The sequence below is a fragment of the Camellia sinensis genome, chromosome 10 (assembly GCF_055761805.1).
Source record: "Camellia sinensis isolate YWXY chromosome 10, ASM5576180v1, whole genome shotgun sequence".
NCBI classification, from domain to species: domain Eukaryota; kingdom Viridiplantae; phylum Streptophyta; class Magnoliopsida; order Ericales; family Theaceae; genus Camellia; species Camellia sinensis.
The window spans coordinates 184272835-184291290 of record NC_138970.1 but is presented as its reverse complement, the minus strand read 5'-3'; the positions used below and the strand labels follow the sequence as shown (position 1 = coordinate 184291290).

The following is an 18456-nucleotide window of genomic DNA, read 5'->3' as shown; positions in this document are numbered from 1 at the left end:
TATCACAATCACTGCATGTCTCATCCACATATAACAATCACAGAATGTCTCATCCACATAAAATATTACAATCTGAAACTACCAAAATCATGAACAGAGCAATAGTAGAGATTGTATGTCTCTGTATTATTACATTTATATATGTTTTTGAAAACAAAAATCAATCAGCATATGTCATATTTTTTATTTATTACTTTTAGAGTTAAATTTAAAAATAAAAAAATATAGATAAATAATACATTTATTTTTTTCAATTCAAAAAATATATTCAATTTAAATTTTTTTTTAACAAAATATTTGAACTCTTTTTCAATTAAAAACACAAACAAAATATTTAAACAAATTAAAAACACAAAATCTTATAAATTATTAAGAGTGTTTGCAGTTTGACGGTTCGGTTGCGATCAAATGAACCTCAAATTCGCCATTCGTCCTCCAAATTGACGGATTAAAAAAAATCAATTCATAACTGTCTACTCATCATCATGCATCCATCCAAAATACGACGAATCAATTTAATTCAATTCGATCGATTTTGACGAATCGATATATCCGCCGTTGACCCTGCCCTACCTACGTTTGGATCCTCTAGAGAGGACCGAGAGGTTGTTGTTCTATAATGTGAGACGTCACAACGGGTTGTATCTGTGGAGTGAAATGTTGTGGGCACGACACGTGAAGTAAACGCCGAGATTTCCTTGGACCAAAACGACGTCTTTTTGTGAAGGAAAAAATGAAAAATTGAATCAGTTCAGCGACTTACAGAGAGAGAGAAGGAGCAATGAAGAAGAAAAGAAACACTGTCGGCAACAAAGGATCCCGCCGATATTGCCTTCGGAGCCGCCGACGAAGCCATTATTGAATTCGACGGAAATCGTAAGTTCTTCTCCAAACTTGAAAAATTAGGACATCATGTAAATAGTTCCAAATCCAAATTTTAAAATTTGGAGGAAGAACCTGTAATTTCTTTCGAATCTGTTCAAGATTCTTCAATAATGGCTTCGTCGGCGGCCGGTGCTTCTCGTTGCTCCTCTCTCTGTGTAAATTGCCGAACTGATATTTTTATTTTTTTTTCCTTCACCAAAACGGCGTCGTTGGTTGAAGGGAAATCTTAGCCTTCAACCCATTAAGTGGGACACCTGTCGTACCCACGACATTTCACTCCGCACTCAGTCACTCTAGAGGATCCGAACGTCGACCTTATTGCATAGTGTTATTGTGGACTTTGCAGCGGTCGGGATGATGGCCAGTTCGCTATGGAATCGGCATCCACAGCTTGGTTTTCAATATGAGTCGAGTCAATTCAGTATTCAGAGTCGCGCCCACTCGTCTAATTTCCGTCAATATCACTCCCCCTCCCCCTCCCCCTCCCCCTCCGTTGTAAAAAATCGTCGTATTTGTAGGGGTCATCGCAATAAAATCTATTGCTACAACTCTAATGACACCAGCAACACTCGACCAGAAAGAACTGGAATCCAGCTCTACCGCGATATTGAGAGGTATGTGCAAAATCACTTAATTTTCACCTTTCTTTTTTTCCCCTCTTCTTCCTTTTATTCCTTGAAAAGTATTATCGTGGATCATCTGGTAGTCATGTCAAGTGTTAACTATCATGTTAATGAGATAGTACCTTTTGTAAATGAGATGGTAGATTTTAATTTAGAAAAATTTAACAAAGTTGACGGAGATACTTCTTACTGAAATTGATGATAAATTTCCATTATTTATTTATTTATTTTTTTGGATGAAAAATGTGGCATCGTTTAGTCTGGAGCAATTATTTTCATGTATTGAATAATTAATGAGATGTTCATAAAATTTATGGAGCCAAGTGACGCGCATATGTATGAAGAACGCAGTCTGATTACAAAAAAAAAGACAAAAGAAAAGACGTATGAAGAATGCAGTGTTTCAACCTTGGATTTGATGTTAGCAGTGGTAGAAATTGGGGTTTCATGGTCGGAGGATTATTTTTGGTTTTCTTTTTGTGGTTTGGGGATAGTGGTGTATAATTGAACCAATCATCAGCGTGTGAACAGTAACTTTATGGAGACCTCCCTACCCCTGCGCATGATAGGGCCCCTTCCTTTGCTTTTTGTGGTTTTGGGTTGCTAGGCTTGGTCCTTTGATAGAGTGAATGATTAAGCCTCTTAAAAGTAGGGTTTTGGACTGGCTGACTAACAAGGTCTGATTATGTGTAATAAAGTGCAGCAAAATCAGGAAGGCAGCAGGAGAAGGAGAACAAGAATATAGGTACTAGAATACATTACACCACATTAGGGTTACATTACATAATCCCAGACAGTGTTAGAGCCTGAATTTTGGCTTAGAGGGGGCAACATTAAGTTGAAATCTTAGCAAAAATCATAATTTAATTGAACATTTATCAAAAAAAAAAAAAAAGAATTATAATCTAACTGAATACAATTTTCATTTGGTGGTAGGACTACAAATCAGCGTGATGCAGACGTTATATTTAGCGATATACACTCTAGTTAACCAATTATTATCTTTTTTGTTATTTGTTTGATTTTATGTATGATGATCATCATGGTTTAAAAAGCAATCACATGTCTCATAAAAAATGAGAGTGAAATTATACCAAGATGCACACAAAAAAAGATGTAGAGAGATAGATAAAGAAATGATAGAGAAGGAGTCTGGATCCTCGGCCGCACAAGCCTGCCGCCATCCCTACGGCACCCCCAAAACGACGTCGTTTTGGGGGAAATTTCAATTTAAAAAAAAAAAAAAAAACGGAACAGAAACCAAAGGAAGGTGAATTCAAGTCGGGTCGTATGGAAGGTTTTGGAACCTTTATCGGATCCGATAGAGACACCTACAGGAGGTCTTGGTCCGCCGATCGGAAACATGGGTACGGCCAAAAACGCTACGCCAACAGGACTACCCATTACAGATTCTCAATGGGACTTTCTATCCTGGAAACAAAGATCAGAAGCAGAACTTGAGTTTCAGTCACAAGATTTTTGCGCCGTTGATGATGGATGAGAACTGTGGAATGGCGAAGAAGAGATCGTCGGTGGATGGGTCGAGGGGGAGCTTGAATGAGAGGGCTTTTCCGAGGATTTGTATTTGGGAATCGAAAGGGGAAGCCGGGGATATTACTTGTGATATTATTGATAATGTGGAGGCTTCGATGTTCTATAGGGATGGTACTGGGTTTGATTGTCATGGGATTAGGAAGTTTCAGAGGAGTCCCTGTTGTTTGAATGGTGAGGTGAAGAAACCGGGGCAGACGATATCGAAAGGACATAAGAATTATGATTTGATGCTAAATCTCCAACTGGGTATTAGGTAAATTATCGATTGGGTTTGTGGGTTTGTGGGTTTTTTGATTCCAAAAAAAAGAAGTGTTTTTTTAGTTTATGTTATCATTGTGATTGATTAATTATTGAGTTTATTAAATCTGTGTTCAGGTGCTTATTAAGATGCTTCCAAGGTACTACCAACATGTTTGTCGGTATGAAAACTCACTAGTGACCAAATTCTTCGGTGTCCATTGTGTCAAACCTATGGGTGGCATGAAGGTGAAATCAAACCCAGAAACAGAGAGGAAGAAGAGAGAGGACAGACCAAAATCAAGCCCAGAAATAGAGGGGAAGAAGAGAGAGGACGGAGGGGGGCCAAAATCAAACCCACCCTCACGATCCATGGCTTTCCTTGTTTCTGCAACATTAGGATCAATTAGATCTTCAATGCATATACATCGATCGATCGATCAAACCCATCTTCCTTCCTTCTTCTCCGCTCTCTCTCTTCTTCGTTTCTGTTCCCTTTTTTTTTTTTTTTTTTTTTTTTTTAAATTGAAATTTCCCCCAAAACGACATCATTTTGGGGGTGCCGCAGGAATGGCCGCAGGATTGTGCGGCCGAGGATCCGGACCCATAGAGAAGAGGGCTGATATATATGATATATCGCTTGGTTTTTTCACCGGATTATATGGCAAAATATTATTTGCAGCCATTAATTGTGTAATAATTATCTCCAAACAAAGGAACCAATCATGAGTATCCATATAAGGCTGATATAAAATGGTGACAAAATATGACGACATGTAGCATTTCTCTAATATAAAATTATAAGAGAACATTTTAGCATAATTAAACATTTAAATTTAACGGATTTTGCTAAAAAGAAAAAGTAAAGAAACGGGATGTATAAAAATTTAAGGGCATACTTGAGACTATAAGGGAGTAAATTGAAATATATTTATTTATTATAGGTAAAAGTATAATTTCCAAAAAGTTGAGGGGGGCATGTGACCCCCCTGCCCCTCACATGCCTCCTCCCCTAATCCCATAGAAAGTGTCAAGCTGTTACAATTCTTTTGAAGTTGTTACATATCGCAAAGAGCATTATAATAGCAATATGAACTTCTAAGAATTCCTAACCATTAATAGGGATGGAACTCCAAAATTAGAGAACCTAGGGGCTTGTTTGGCAATGGATTTTGTTTCCATTTTTTTTTTTGCTTTTGTTTTAAGAAATTTTAAAAATTGGAAAGAAAAACATATTTGGTAATTATTTTCATTTCCAAAAAAGTGAGTTTCAAAATTTTTTGGAATAAAAAGAAGTGTTTTAACTTGTTTTCGAAACAAGTTTTCATTCCCACTTCCCTCCTCACGAGCTCCATCCACCACCCCCAGTCACCATTGCCATCCACCACCTTTGGCCACCCCTGTCACCAGTGACCACTTTCTGCCATCAACCACCACCACCTCCAGCAACCCCGATTGCCGATATCCATTGATGGTGACTACCTCCAGCCACCATGTACTGTTATCAACGACCACCTCTGGCAACCCTTCACTTCCAATCTCCAACACCTCTAGCCATCCGTCACCTCCTACCACCACCTTTAGCAACCCACAAAATATGTTTTCTTGTTTTTGTTTTTATATGCTTCGAAAACATTTGTGTGTACCAAACAAGCTTTTCAATTTTGTTTTTGGCAAAAAAAAATAAAAATAAAATAAATATAACATGTTTTATGTTTTCAGTAAGCAAAAAATAGAAAATTGGCAACGTTACCAAACGCCACCTAAAATTTTTACTTCCAAAACCCTTATAAACCAACTGAAAGACCATATGTAATGCCTTTATAACAAATGTTGGCCAACCTATGTCTAGAAAATTTTTATAAGCTGCCAAAATGCTCTTTATTACTAAGTAAAATGTGTAGAAGGGAAGATGAGAGTATTGATAATTTGTTCTTACATTGCCTTGTGGTCTTGGCTTTATGGTGGAGATTGTTAAGATTCATGGAGACTGATGTAGGACAATTAGAGACAGCAGCAAATCTGGGCTTTTGGGGCTGATTTTAATTGGATTTTGTAGCCAAAATCGCAATAAAAATATAGGGTTTTGAAGGGTCTGTATGGGGTGATAAAGGGGTAAGAGTTTAAGCATGAAAAGATGATATTTTGGCACTATTTAGGGGGTGTTTGAAGGGCTGTGAATGACTGTTATGGAACTGTTATAATGCTGTGAACATGCAGAAAACAGGAGAGAAAGAAAGGAGAAAAAGAAGATAGTTTTAGGAATCATTCCTAGAATCCCTTAGGCATCACACCTATGGTTTGATTACATTACACAATCCACAAGAATGCTTCAAAATTGTTCAAATTTTCTAAAATATCAACTCCATTAAATTAGAAGTATTACATGGTATTATATAGACTTTAGAAACTGCCTATTCCAACTAGTACCAAAAAATGAAACTACTAAAAGTAGTTTGACCTACAAGACAACCAATACAACCAATGTCAGCAAATATGAAAATTACAATAGTACATTGACCTAAAAATCCTAGAAACATAAATGGAATCATAAAATAAGACTAATAATACTAGAAACATGATTATATATGGTTCCTATCGGGTTTTCTTTGACATCATGCTAATTTTCAAATATCATCACTTCTTTAAATTTACTTTTTTTTTGAGCTTCTTATACTCTACATATTTACTTTTCTTTGAGCTTCTTATATTCTACATCGTTGGTGTTACCCTGTATCTGTGTTCATATGCTAGTTATTGATTTTATGTTTTGGCCTTTACAAGAAGTGTGTTGTCAATGTTTTTGGTTATTTGGTTGGAAAGGAAGAATTTTTTAGGATAAGAATGATGATATTGAGGGCATATGGGATAAGATTTGTTTTTTTACTTCTTTTTGGGCGTTAGTGTCTACTGCATTCAAGAGGATTTGTTTTTATTTTTATTTTTAGTGATTGGAGATTAGTGTGTAATAGGTAGTTTTATTTTGTTTATTTACCTTTTGATTGACCTATTGTCCTGCTTTGGTCCTTTTGTACTTCTATTTAGATCTTTATTATAAATTCTTTGTTGCTGATAAGAAAGTAAATGTGAAGCAAGCAATATATAAATCTAAAGAAGCCGTAAAATTTTATGTTAGAATTTACCATCACCTACCACCAATTTACCATCACCTACCACCACCTACTCCTCACCTACTCCTCACCTACTACACTCACCCTCTCCTATATAATGAGCTACTCACCATTTGTAATATACACAACAATATATATCAATCAATAATACATAAATTGTTACATGGTATCAGAGCAGGTTTAGAACCTAGTATTTTTGCTTCACCGGCGGGCGGCAACTTCGCCTTGGCCGCCCGCCGGACCTCAACCTAGTCCACTAGCATTTTCTACACATACCTTCACTCTTCTTCACTACCTCGCCGACGCAAACCCAAAATCTCTTTACCCAGCCTTGATGAATTTTTTCCCCAATACTGCATCCAGCGTTCTCCAAATGCTCCCTCAAAAATTCCACCATTGGAGTTCTGAGACTTCGCCGGATCATATCTTGGCATTCCTCCACCGTCACGCCGTCATTCACGGCGGACGAATAGTCGCCGGAAGCACGTTTCGGATCGTTCTCCGCCGCCATAGTCGCCGGATGTAGTGGGTGACTGATGGTATGTATTGTTGCTCCATCTGGTTGTGAGGTTGGCCTCTCCACCTCGCCGGAAAACCAGCTCCACCGCAAGTGCTCCAAACCGCCTGCGGAACTCCGGCATTCACCTCCCCGGAAGTCCTCCGCTGCCGCGGCTTCGACGGCGCAAAGGCCGACGCCTGGTCTTGCGGTGTCATCCTCTTCCTATGTGATGGCTCTCTTTGTTGCAGTTGTAAAAGCTTGGTAGAGATGCGGGGTACTGATGAGGCTGAATGGTAATGGGTTCTGCTTTGTTTGGGGAGAAGATAACATAAATAAATAAGAATTGATGCTTTGTTTGGGGAGAAGATAACATAACTAAATAAATAAATAAATAAGAATTGAAAAGCTAACAAGTGGTCATGTGCTGTCGGCCAGGCAAGCAATATTATATTTTTTTTTTTGTCAAGTTTAATTATCTTCGGCCATTATTAGTGCGCATCACCCTTTTCCCATTTTCTTATTATTATTATTATTATTTTTATATTTCTCCAAAAAAAAAAAAAAAAAAAAAAATCATACCTACGTGATTTTCTTTTATCTATTTCTTTTAATTTTTTAATTCAAATAATTCTCCCACCTATATTTTTTCTTTTTCACACCACCTGATTTGCACACCTATCATCTTCCTTTTCTATTAGTGGTAGGACTCGCCACACACGTTTGAATCTCACATTTCTTTTTTATTTTTATTTTTTATTCCTTTCACATTCACACATTTCTCTTCAAATTTTATTCACATATATTCTTATTATTTCTTTCTTTTTTTTTCTTTCTCTTTCACTTTATTTTTCATTTTTTTTTATTATTTTTTCTTTGCACAAAAAAAAAAAAAAAAAAAAAAAAAAACAACGAGGAAGCAGCTGAACTGCACACCAAATTCATTTTATTCCTGTCGGGGCTCACCCCGATCCATTTTACACCAAAAAAAAAAAAAAAAAAAAAAAAAAAATCAAAACACAACAATGGCTTTGTTTTCTTTTCTGCAGACGGCCACACACCGACCTCCCTTCTCTACTCTGCTGCCGGTCTCTTCTTGCCTCCGTCCTGCGCGGCCCTTGACGGTGCTGCCTCCGTGTTTTCCACGCCACCGAGCACGTTTACTCCCCCATACTCCTCCACTGCAGCATATGGCGGACCTCCAAAACGGAACATCACAGTTGCCTTCCGCTTGAGCTCCTTGTTTTCTGCCTTTAGCACACTCATCTCTGCTCGCGCATCCTTATACATGCGTTGGAGCAGAGCCAGTTGGGCGTTTAACTGCTGCACCTCATTTGTCCTACTCTGCAGCCGGTTCGACAAATTTGTGACCGCCGTCATGGTTTCCACACATGACTTCAAAGTATACTGATTGGCCTCCACATCCGACTGCACTGCCATTCTTTACTCCACCGACCGCATCGGAAAGTTCAACGGAGCAAACTCCGGGGCGCTTGGTTGAGGTTCCAGTGCCACCGCACCAGTTCTCTCTCTTGTTGACTCGTTGAGGTCGGGAAAGAGGGTGAGCAGCCCGCGGGAAGACGAAGCCATTTTTCTGGGCTACAAAGTGTTCCACAGTTTCTCTCTCCGCAGAGGCAGAGTTTTTCAGAGAAGGGTTGGTTTCAGAGGTTTCAGAATGGTATGCCTCAGCCTCAGCCTTCGTCTTGGTTAAATAACCAAGGCAGCCACGCGTATCGCGCGCCACGCCAGACGACAAACGGGCACGCCAACCAAGACACTCACGTGCCTCGCCATCATGTCCGGCACACCTTTTGATGAATCCGACACACCTTTTGATGGCACGCCTTTTTGAAAAATTGGGCACACCTTTTGAGGGTGCAACTTGTACAAGGGTCCGACAAGACTCTGTAAACTGTCCCGACATAGATTCCGGTTAGTTTCTACAAGGGTCCAACAAGACTCTGTAAACTGTCCCGACATTGATTCCGGTTAGCTCCTTCAAGGGTCTGACAAGACTCTGTAAACTGTCCCGACATTGATTCCGGTTAGCTCCTTCATGGGTCCGACAAGACTCTGTAAACTGTCCCGACATTAATTTCGGTTAGTTTCTATAAGGGTCCAGCAAGACTCCGTAAACTGTCACAACAACTATCACAACATTGTCTGCTACAACGGTCCAACATGACCCCGTAAACTGTCTTCTACAACGGTCCGACATGACCCCGTAAACTGTCTTCTACAACGGTCCGACATGACCCCATAAACTGTCTTCTACATCGTTATGACACCCCCATACAGTGTCCTCTACAACGTTATGACACCCCCATACAGTGTCCTCTACAACGTTATGACACCACCATTCAGTGTCTTCACCAATGGTCTGACACGACCATACAGTGTCTCCTATCCTTTTTTATTTTTATGTATTTTCTTGTTTTGTTCCTCTCTTCAAACTCAAGTTGGTTAGTTTCTATCCTCCTTGAGTTTGCGGGGGGCTGTTAGAATTTACCATCACCTACCACCAATTTACCATCACCTACCACCACCTACTCCTCACCTACTCCTCACCTACTACACTCACCCTCTCCTATATAATGAGCTACTCACCATTTGTAATATACACAACAATATATATCAATCAATAATACATAAATTGTTACATTTTACTAGACTCAAACTTAAACATGGATATGATGTGTTAGGTGTGCCTTTCTTGAAACTAAGCTAATAATATCTTCTCTGAGTTTGCTTGTCCTCAATCTTCTTGTGGACCGAGTCAACAAGACAAACATCAGTTGGATGTTTTTGCAACTAGTTCTTTACTGCTTTTTTAAAACTATCTTCTTTTACTAATTCAAAAGCTTGAATTTAGTGACTTGTCTCTTAAATATGTAGGAATTACAATTTAAAATCAAAAGAATAATGATTGCTTTGTTATTTACAGATTAGTTACAGAGAATGTAAGGCAGTCTCAAGATGCTTGGGGTGGTTCAGGAGACTGGAGTGAAGTTGAGGTGTCATTTAATTTAGATTTGCCAAGAAGCATTATACTTTCATTCCTGTATTGCAACCTATTAAATGATTTTTAGTTGACATCTTTGGGTTTTTATTTTTATTTTTATGCAAAAAGTTATTATATGGAAAAAGAAAGTTTATTTATCTTATTAATTATTTGTCTCTTTTCTTATGCTTGATCAATCTATTCCATGGATGACATGAGAAAACTGATGTAATCTGTAATAGGGTTTTTAAAGAGAGAGAAGAAAGAAAATTACTGTGATGAAAAGAACATTGCTAAAAGATGAAAATTTGGGATCAATTTTAATATTCTCTTCAATTTTATTTGTTTCTTTATTTTGGTTTGTCTATACATATAGGCTTGATAAATTTGAAACATGGAAACAACATCTCTGCACGCGACAGTAATTTTGTGTACATCTATCCTTTCCTGTACCTTGCAGTGGTGTGAGCCTTGTGCACTAGGTTGCCCTTTTTTAATGGTTTGCTAATATTACAATTTGTTTGAAGAAATAATTGTTTACATTTTATTTTGATTGGAAACAAAAATAAATAAATAAACTAAAAATAAAGGAGAAAAAAATACAAGAGAAGAGGACAAGTAGACCCCGAAAAAGCATAAAAGAATAATAAATAAAAATAATTGTATCTCCAATCCCCATTAATAAAAAAAAATAATGGAAATTTTGCAAAAGGGAAAGAAATTGAAGCCCAGTAATTGACAAATCTTATCCCGTATCCCCTTTATGGCCATGTTAATAAGTCAACTTATTTAGCTTATTTGCTTAAAAAAGTTGATTAATGGTGTTTGGTTGCAATTTTATGTTATAACTTATTTGACTTCTTTATTTTTTTAACAAAAAATTATTTTCCTAAGCTACAATTTGTAGCTTTTTTGCTTATTTGAAACCCTTAGATACTTATGGACAAATGAGCCCCAACTCTTATTTGACTTTTTGACTTTTGAGGGCAAACTACATATTTGCACAACAAAAAACTATGTGACAGTTTATTTAATTAAATAGGTTCGACTTTTTTCAGAGATTATCAAAAGTTACATCAAATGCATTTACAACTTATTTGAAGTATTTTAAGCTAATAATGTAGAAAGTTATTTAATTGATCAGCACTTTCTGCATTCCTTCTACATAAAAACACCACTGCAGAAGCAACGAATAATTGGATCTTCTTTTGTGAAGCAAATCATTTGTATTAATCTTCTTATGAGCCACAAACCATAGAAACACACCTTTATTTTAAGGGGCACACAAGCAATACACTCACTTTATAAGGAGCAAAAAGAGAAACAGTAGGTTTATCAATTAACTCATGAAGGAAAGACTTGTAGGAAAACAAACTCGAGGAATGAATAGACCATACTCTTTGTTTATTTATCCCCCCCCATAGTGGTGCTTCCTTAATTTTGGTATTAGTGCAAAAGATTCATGGGAGACATCAAGATGTCATTTGTCAATTGAATTATAAGAATTATATTAGAAGTCTTTTCTAATTATGTTGCTATTTTTTTTTTTTTTTTGAGATGTTTTTAGGGTTTTTGTGATGAATTTTTAGACTCTCCTTCTGTTTGGTTCTTTATTTGTTCTCCTGGGTTGCACTACAAAGGGTCTTTGATATCTTGATATACATTGTTGGGTCCATTTCCCAACCAATTAAGAGTGATCCAACGCACATAAATATCCCTTAGGATATTACTACACAACATAAAGAACATAATACTTTTCAAAGGGATTCCTTTGTTTTTAATTTCTAGAGATTGGAGACCAGTTTGTGGTATGTAATTTTGATTTTTAACCTTTTTCTCTTTCATTGGGGACTTCTTGTCCTTTTATCCTTTTGTACTTGTTCCTTCTTCTCTAATAAAATGCTTTTGTCGCTGATGAAAAAAGGGGTCACCAAGACATGTGTCCCATGACGGCTGACATGTGATTTGGAGTACATATGTTGCTTTTGAAATATTAGGATATGACATCAATTTTCTTTGGTTATTACTCTTCACACTGCAATTTTTTTTTTTTTGTACTTCAATTCGTAAAGAGTCAACAAATGATGAATTTCATTTTGAAGGTTGGAAATATAGCTATTCTCTTTTGTGGTACTCAACCAAAGTATTTCATACATAAATATATATTTGTTTAGTCTTATAGTTTCCCATTTGATGGGACTTAAGGCTTGGTCTGGGTTGGTTTTAGTCTTATAGTTTGTGTGTAGACATCTCTGATAATCATATTAAACAAAATTTCCTTGTACTATCTCAGGGAGCATGGGTTCTGAAACCAAGAAACTCAAAACCAACGTCAGTTGTACATTTTGTTGGTGGTATATTTGTTGGGGCTGCCCCTCAGCTTACCTACCGCTTGTTTCTTGAGCGACTTTCAGAAAAGTGAGTGGCTTTGGACTGGTAATTTTTTTCATGTTCCTCTGTAGTTATTTATCATTACTTAAATGTACAACTCAGAGTTTGTATGGTGGCTTTTGTGCTTCTTTAATATTTTGCTCAGATCTTTCTCTTATTTTGAGATTTTTTGATGTTTTTCCATTTGTAATTCATGTCATAAGCCTCAGAGTCTGATTTTGCATGTAATAAATTTTGACTGTGAACTGAAATCTCTCACCATGAAATTTATTCCTCAGGTCATTTGCATCTGATTATTCCACCCAGGATAGAATCTGGATTTGATTTTCGGTTCTGTTTTTTTAATTGGCAATGTGTCTACACAAGCTACTTCTGGTGGATCCCTGTATTACCATTGTGACCAATAAGAAAGAAAAATTAAAAGTTTTTGTTTTGTGATATAGGGGTATTTTGGTGATTGCAACACCTTATGCTAGTGGATTTGATCACTTCTTCATTGCCGATGAAGTGCAGTTTAAATTTGATAGGTGTCTTCGCTTTCTACAGGAAACAGTGAGTTTCAATGTATGACCTGCAGTTGCAGAATATTATTTCTTATCCAAGCTTTTATTTTAAGTTGCTATATTACACAGGTACAAGATCTTCCTACTTTTGGCATTGGGCATTCTCTGGGATCTGTTATCCACCTTTTGATCGGTATTAAAAGATTCTTCTTATTGCCCTCCTTCTATGGATGTTTGGTCTGCAGCAATTTTGTTAGATTGTTGACGTGTGACTGTTAATCAGGTTCAAGGTATGCTGTGCAAAGGAATGGAAATGTATTGATGGCATTCAATAACAAGGTACTTGACCACTATATCATGGCCTAAACTGGTAATTAATGTCTAGTTGAAGTTTCAACTGCAAATTATGATAAATTGGGTAAATTTCATCCAATTTGGTGATTTTTTCCTAATTTTATTTAGGTTGTTTTAAATTTCTGACTTCATGGCAAAGGTTTGTTCTGTTGAGTTGACTTCATGGCCAATCTAGACATTCTGATTTATTTATTTTACATTTTTTCTTTTTACTTTTTGATCAAATTTTACCAAGTTTTGTTGCATTTTCAGAACTTTTGGCAACTTTTGAATTGAATCAATAAAAATATTTTAAAAAACTGTTTTCCCAAATTCCTAATCCTAGTTTTGCTGAATATTATCACTTTTCAGCAGTTTTTTCTTTTTCTTTTTTTCCTATCTGAATTTGGATCAATTCAAAATCCAACTTTTCGCAATTTTTTTTAGTGAAATTGGTGAATTTTAAAACTGCGGTTTAGGCACTTACTCCATATGGGTGAAGACAATGTGAACAACAAAAAGCATCTGAAGGGACCAATGATTTTCCACTGGGCCCATGTCCTCTTGAAATTCAATTGCTTTCTTCCTTATAGTTAAAGTCGAGAGCTTCCGCATGATCTGCTTCAGAGTTCCATTCTGCACAAAACTAGTCTTCATCATGTGCACAAAGAGAAGGTGCCTAGTCTGAGTTAGGCTTGTAAACTGATGGGGTTCGGACCGGATTTGGCATGATCCGATCCCAGCCGTTCAAGCAGTAATCTGAATCTGAATCCAAATTCGAATCCAAATTGACCAAATCCAATAATAAGAAATCCGAATCTGAATCCACTGTATATGGATGCCTGATCTAAACCCGACCCAATCCATGTTTTTTTTTAACACAAAGCCTAACAGCCATTCTTACCTACCAAAACACAACTATAAAAGTCAATAAAATTGAATTTTGAATACTTCCACCATCTAATGTATGTTTTAGGGAAAATCAAACTTAGGGTTGTGATTAGGATATCACCCCCTTTATATTAGAAAATAGGTAACTTACAATATAAGCCTTTTAGGCGAGAAAGTAAATAAGGAAATGCAGAAATGCTAACACTCCCCCTTAAGTTGGTGCAAAAATATCTCTCATTCTCAGCTTGCTAAGAACATCATGGAGTGATTTACTCCCGACTCTCTTGGTGAAAATGTTTGCTAGTTGTTCGCTAGACTTCATAAAAGGAGTACAAATGGTGTCATTAATGAGTTTCTCTTTGATGAAGTGACGATCAATCTCAATATGCTTCGTCCAGACATGTTGAACTGGATTGTGAGTTATGTTGATAGCAGCCTTATTATCACAATATAGTCTCATGGAGTCTGTCTGAGCAATTCCCAAATCACTCAACAGTAACCTGATCCACAAGAGTTCACACATACCTTGTGCCATGGCTCTAAACTCTACATCTACACTAGACCTTGCTACCACATTCTGTTTCTTGCTCCACCAAGTAACCAGATTGCTTCCAACAAAGGTACAATATCCTGATGTAGACCTTCTATCAGTTACAGATCCTACCCAATCAACATCTATATAAGCTTCCACCCGAAGATGATCATGCTTGGAAAAGTAGAGACCCTTTCTAGGTGAAGATTTCAAGTACCTAAGGATACACATAACAATATCCAATTGTGCCTCATGAGGAGCATGCATGAACTGCTAACTATGCGAACAACAACAACGATGTCGGGATGAGAATGAGATAAATAAATGAGCTTATCCACAAGTCTCTGATATCTCTCCCTATCAACAGTAGTTCCCCCACTATCATCACTAAGTTTCTGACTAGGTTGTAGCATTGTGTTGCATGTTTTACTTCCAAGCATCCCAATTTCCTTCAATAGGGCAAAATCATATTTCCTTTGAGAGATAAAAATTCTGTCCTTGGATTGGGGAAACTCAATTCGTAGGAAATACTTAATGGTCCTCAAGACTTTTATTTCAAAGTCACATGCCTAATATTTCTTCAACTGAGTCATCTCTTCAACATCATCTCCTGTAAGCACTATGTCATCCACATATACAATGAGAGCTGTAGTCTTACCATGTGAGGAATGTTTAACTAACAAAGCGTGATTAGCTCGACTCTATTTGAAGCCATATTTAAGCATTGCCTATGTAAATCTCTCATACCAAGCTCTTAAGGACTGTTTGAGACTGTACTGTAGGTTTAGAGAAGAGAGAGTTAGGGAATAAGTTAGACTTCATTCCCTTTTATATTTAATAATGCTAAGTAATTACAGGAGTGTCATAAGGCATAATATATAGGCCAGCCCATTACACCAATCAAGGGAATAAATAAGAATAATAAAATACAATCACAATCACTTATTACCTATTCTAACACTCCCCCTCAAGCTGGTGTGAAGATATCTCTCATGTTGAGAATGCCATGAAATGGTTTGCTCCCTAGCCCCTTGGTAAGAACATCGGCTAGTTGGTCTTCAGTTTTTACAAATGGAATACATATGATGCCACTAGTGAGTTTTTCCTTGATGAAGTGCCTATCAATCTCCACATGCTTAGTTCTATCATGTTGAACTGGATTATAAGCTATGTTGATTGTGGCCTTGTTGTCACAGTATAGTCGCATGGAGTTAGTCTGATGGATTTCTAAGTCTCCCAACAATAGCTTAATCCATAGTAACTCACATACACCCTGAGCCATAGCCCTGAATTCTGCCTCAGCACTAGATCTAGTAACCACATTTTGTTTCTTACTTCGCCATGTTACTAGGTTGCCACCAACAAATGTGTAGCATCTAGAAGTTGATCATCTGTCAGTAATTGATCCAACTCAATCTGTATTAGTAAATGCTTCCACACTGAGATGGCCATATTTTGAGAAATAGAGACCTTTTCCAGGAGAAGACTTCAGATATCTCAGGATTCTCATAACTGCGTCCAAGTGGGAAGCTCTAGGAGCATGCATAAACTGGCTCACCATGCTCACGGCAATGGCAATGTCTAGACGTGAGTGGGATAAGTATATGAGCTTGCCCACTAGTCTCTGGTATCTCCCCCTGTCCACTGGATCTCCCTCTTGATCCTCAGTTTTTGGCCCAGTTCTAGAGGTGTATCACATGGTCTACCTCCAAGCATTCCAGTTTCCCTTAGCAAGTCAAGTACATACTTCCTTTGGCATATGAAGATGCCATCCTTGGACCGAGCTATTTCAATGCCCAAAAAATACTTCAAATAGCCCAAATCTTTGATTTCAAACTCCTTGGCTGAGTATTCTTCCAAACGAGGAATCTCCTCAATATCTTCACCTGTCAGAACAATATCATCAACATAGACAATAAGAGCTATGGTCTTACCATGTGAGAAGTGTTTTACAAATAAGGTGTGATCAGCTTAACTTTGCTTGAACCTATATTTCAGCATAGCTTGAGCAAACTTTTCAAACCAAGCCCTAGGAGACTGCTTTAGCCCATAAAGTGACTTTCGGAGCCTGCATAGTTTACCGTTGGACTTAGCATTCGCAAAATTAGGAGGAATATCCATATAGACCTCTTCTGCTAGGTCTCCATGAAGGAAGGCATTCTTCACATTAAACTGATGAAGTGGCCAATCCAAATTTGCAGCAAGAGAGAGTAAGATTCGCACAGAATTCATCTTAGTAATTGGTGCAAATGTCTCCTGGTAATCCACCCCATAAGTCTGAGTGAAGCCCTTCCCAACCAGTCTTGCTTTGTACCGTTCTAAGAACCATCTGCTTTGTGTTTTACGGTGTACACCCACTTACACCAAACTGAATTTTTGCGTCTAAGTAACTCCACTAACTCCTAAGTGTCATTCTTGCTGAGAGCTCTCATCTCTTCTATCATGGCATGTTTCTATTCAAGAATAGAGAGAGCATCCTGAAAATTGGTAGGTAGACTCACAGAAGACACTTTGGACAGAAAAGCTTTATATGAGGAAGACAGATGAGAATAAGAGACATGATTACTAATAGGATGCTGAGTACATGACCTAACCCCCTTCCTATTAGCAATGAGAACATCAAGATCGAAAAAAGCAAGAATAAAAGTAGTAGAATCAGAATTACCTGGACTCTGAGGAGAGGGGGGTGACTCTGGACACTCATCCAGAGAAGAAGTTGGCAGTAGAGGAAGAATAGTCTCTTGCATCCAGGTGACTTGCTGTCTGTCCTTGTCCTTGATATAAATTTTGCCCGTTTCCTTTTCCTCAACAATTGCTGGCTCATCATCCACTATCTGTTCAACCACTGGCGGAAGTGGAATAAGAATCTCTTCACACCAAGGCTCCCCCTAAAGGGATGACTGTGATACCAGGGTGGTTGGAAAATAAGGCTGAGACTCAAAGAAAGTGACATCCATAGAGACAAACCATTTGCAAGTGGGACGATGATAACACTTATAACCCTTTTTGGTGGCAGAATAATCCAGTGAAACACACTTAAGAGACCTAGGATCCAATTTACCACGAGTGGGTGAATGATTATGGACAAAGCAAACATAGTCAAAAGTTTTAGGAGGAATGGAGAACTCGAAAGGGCTAAATCCGAACAAAACTTGAAGAGGTGTTTGTTTTTTAAGGACTTGGGTAGGAAGATGATTAATTAAATAAGTGGCAGTGAGAACCGCTTCCCCCCAATAGGATCGAGGAATCCGCATCTCAAAGGATAGGCAATGGGTGACATCAAGAAGATGGCGATTTTTGCGTTCTACAACACCATTTTGTTGAGTGGTATTAGTGCATGAAGTTTGGTGAATAATACCATGAGTGGCGAAGTAAGTGGCAAGACCAAAGTTAATATATTCCCCCTCATTATTAGAACATAGAATTTTGACAACCGCCCCAAACTGAGTACAACCATTTTATGGAAGTTTTGAAACACGGAAAATACCTCACTTTTATCTTTCATCAAATAGACCCAAGTGGCCCTGGAACAATCATCTGTGAAGATAACAAACCATTTTTGACTGGTTAAAGACACAAAACGGGACGGACCCCATACATCAGAATGAATCAAAGAAAATGGAACTAAACTTTTATTAATAGAAGGAGCAAAAGAGACTTTGTGTTGTTTTCCAAGTTCACAAGACTCACATTAAAAATCTGACTCATTATTTTTCTCAAAAACAGAAGGAAATAAATGCTTAAGTAATAAAAAGAGGGATGTCCTAAGCGATGGTGCCACAGACAAATGTCTTCCTTGATGGATGGTAACTGAATAGATGAATGAGCCAGCTGGTTTGTCTGATCCAGAATGTAGAGCCAATGTTCCTCTCTATCATT

General features: G+C 37.6%; 1 protein-coding gene across 4 annotated transcripts in view; it reads left to right on the top strand.

Moving 5' to 3' along the window:
* The first annotated feature begins 647 nt into the window (after positions 1 to 647).
* LOC114278728 (Gut esterase (DUF1350)) overlaps positions 648 to 18456 on the top strand; it is a 65854-nt gene continuing 48045 nt past the window's right edge. Inside the window, exons 1-7 of one of the 4 annotated variants that reach the window (XM_082893110.1) lie at positions 648 to 876; positions 1232 to 1499; positions 9871 to 9940; positions 12221 to 12345; positions 12762 to 12870; positions 12951 to 13014; positions 13105 to 13160. In XM_082893110.1, the coding sequence (XP_082749236.1) occupies positions 1240 to 1499; positions 9871 to 9940; positions 12221 to 12345; positions 12762 to 12870; positions 12951 to 13014; positions 13105 to 13160 (684 nt within the window). In that variant the 5' untranslated portion in view covers positions 648 to 876; positions 1232 to 1239. Of the gene's footprint in view, positions 877 to 1053; positions 1500 to 9870; positions 9941 to 12220; positions 12346 to 12761; positions 12883 to 12950; positions 13015 to 13104; positions 13161 to 18456 lie in introns of those variants that run through there. The other 3 variants (XM_028220825.2, XM_028220826.2, XM_028220824.2) reach the window with 3 other exon arrangements.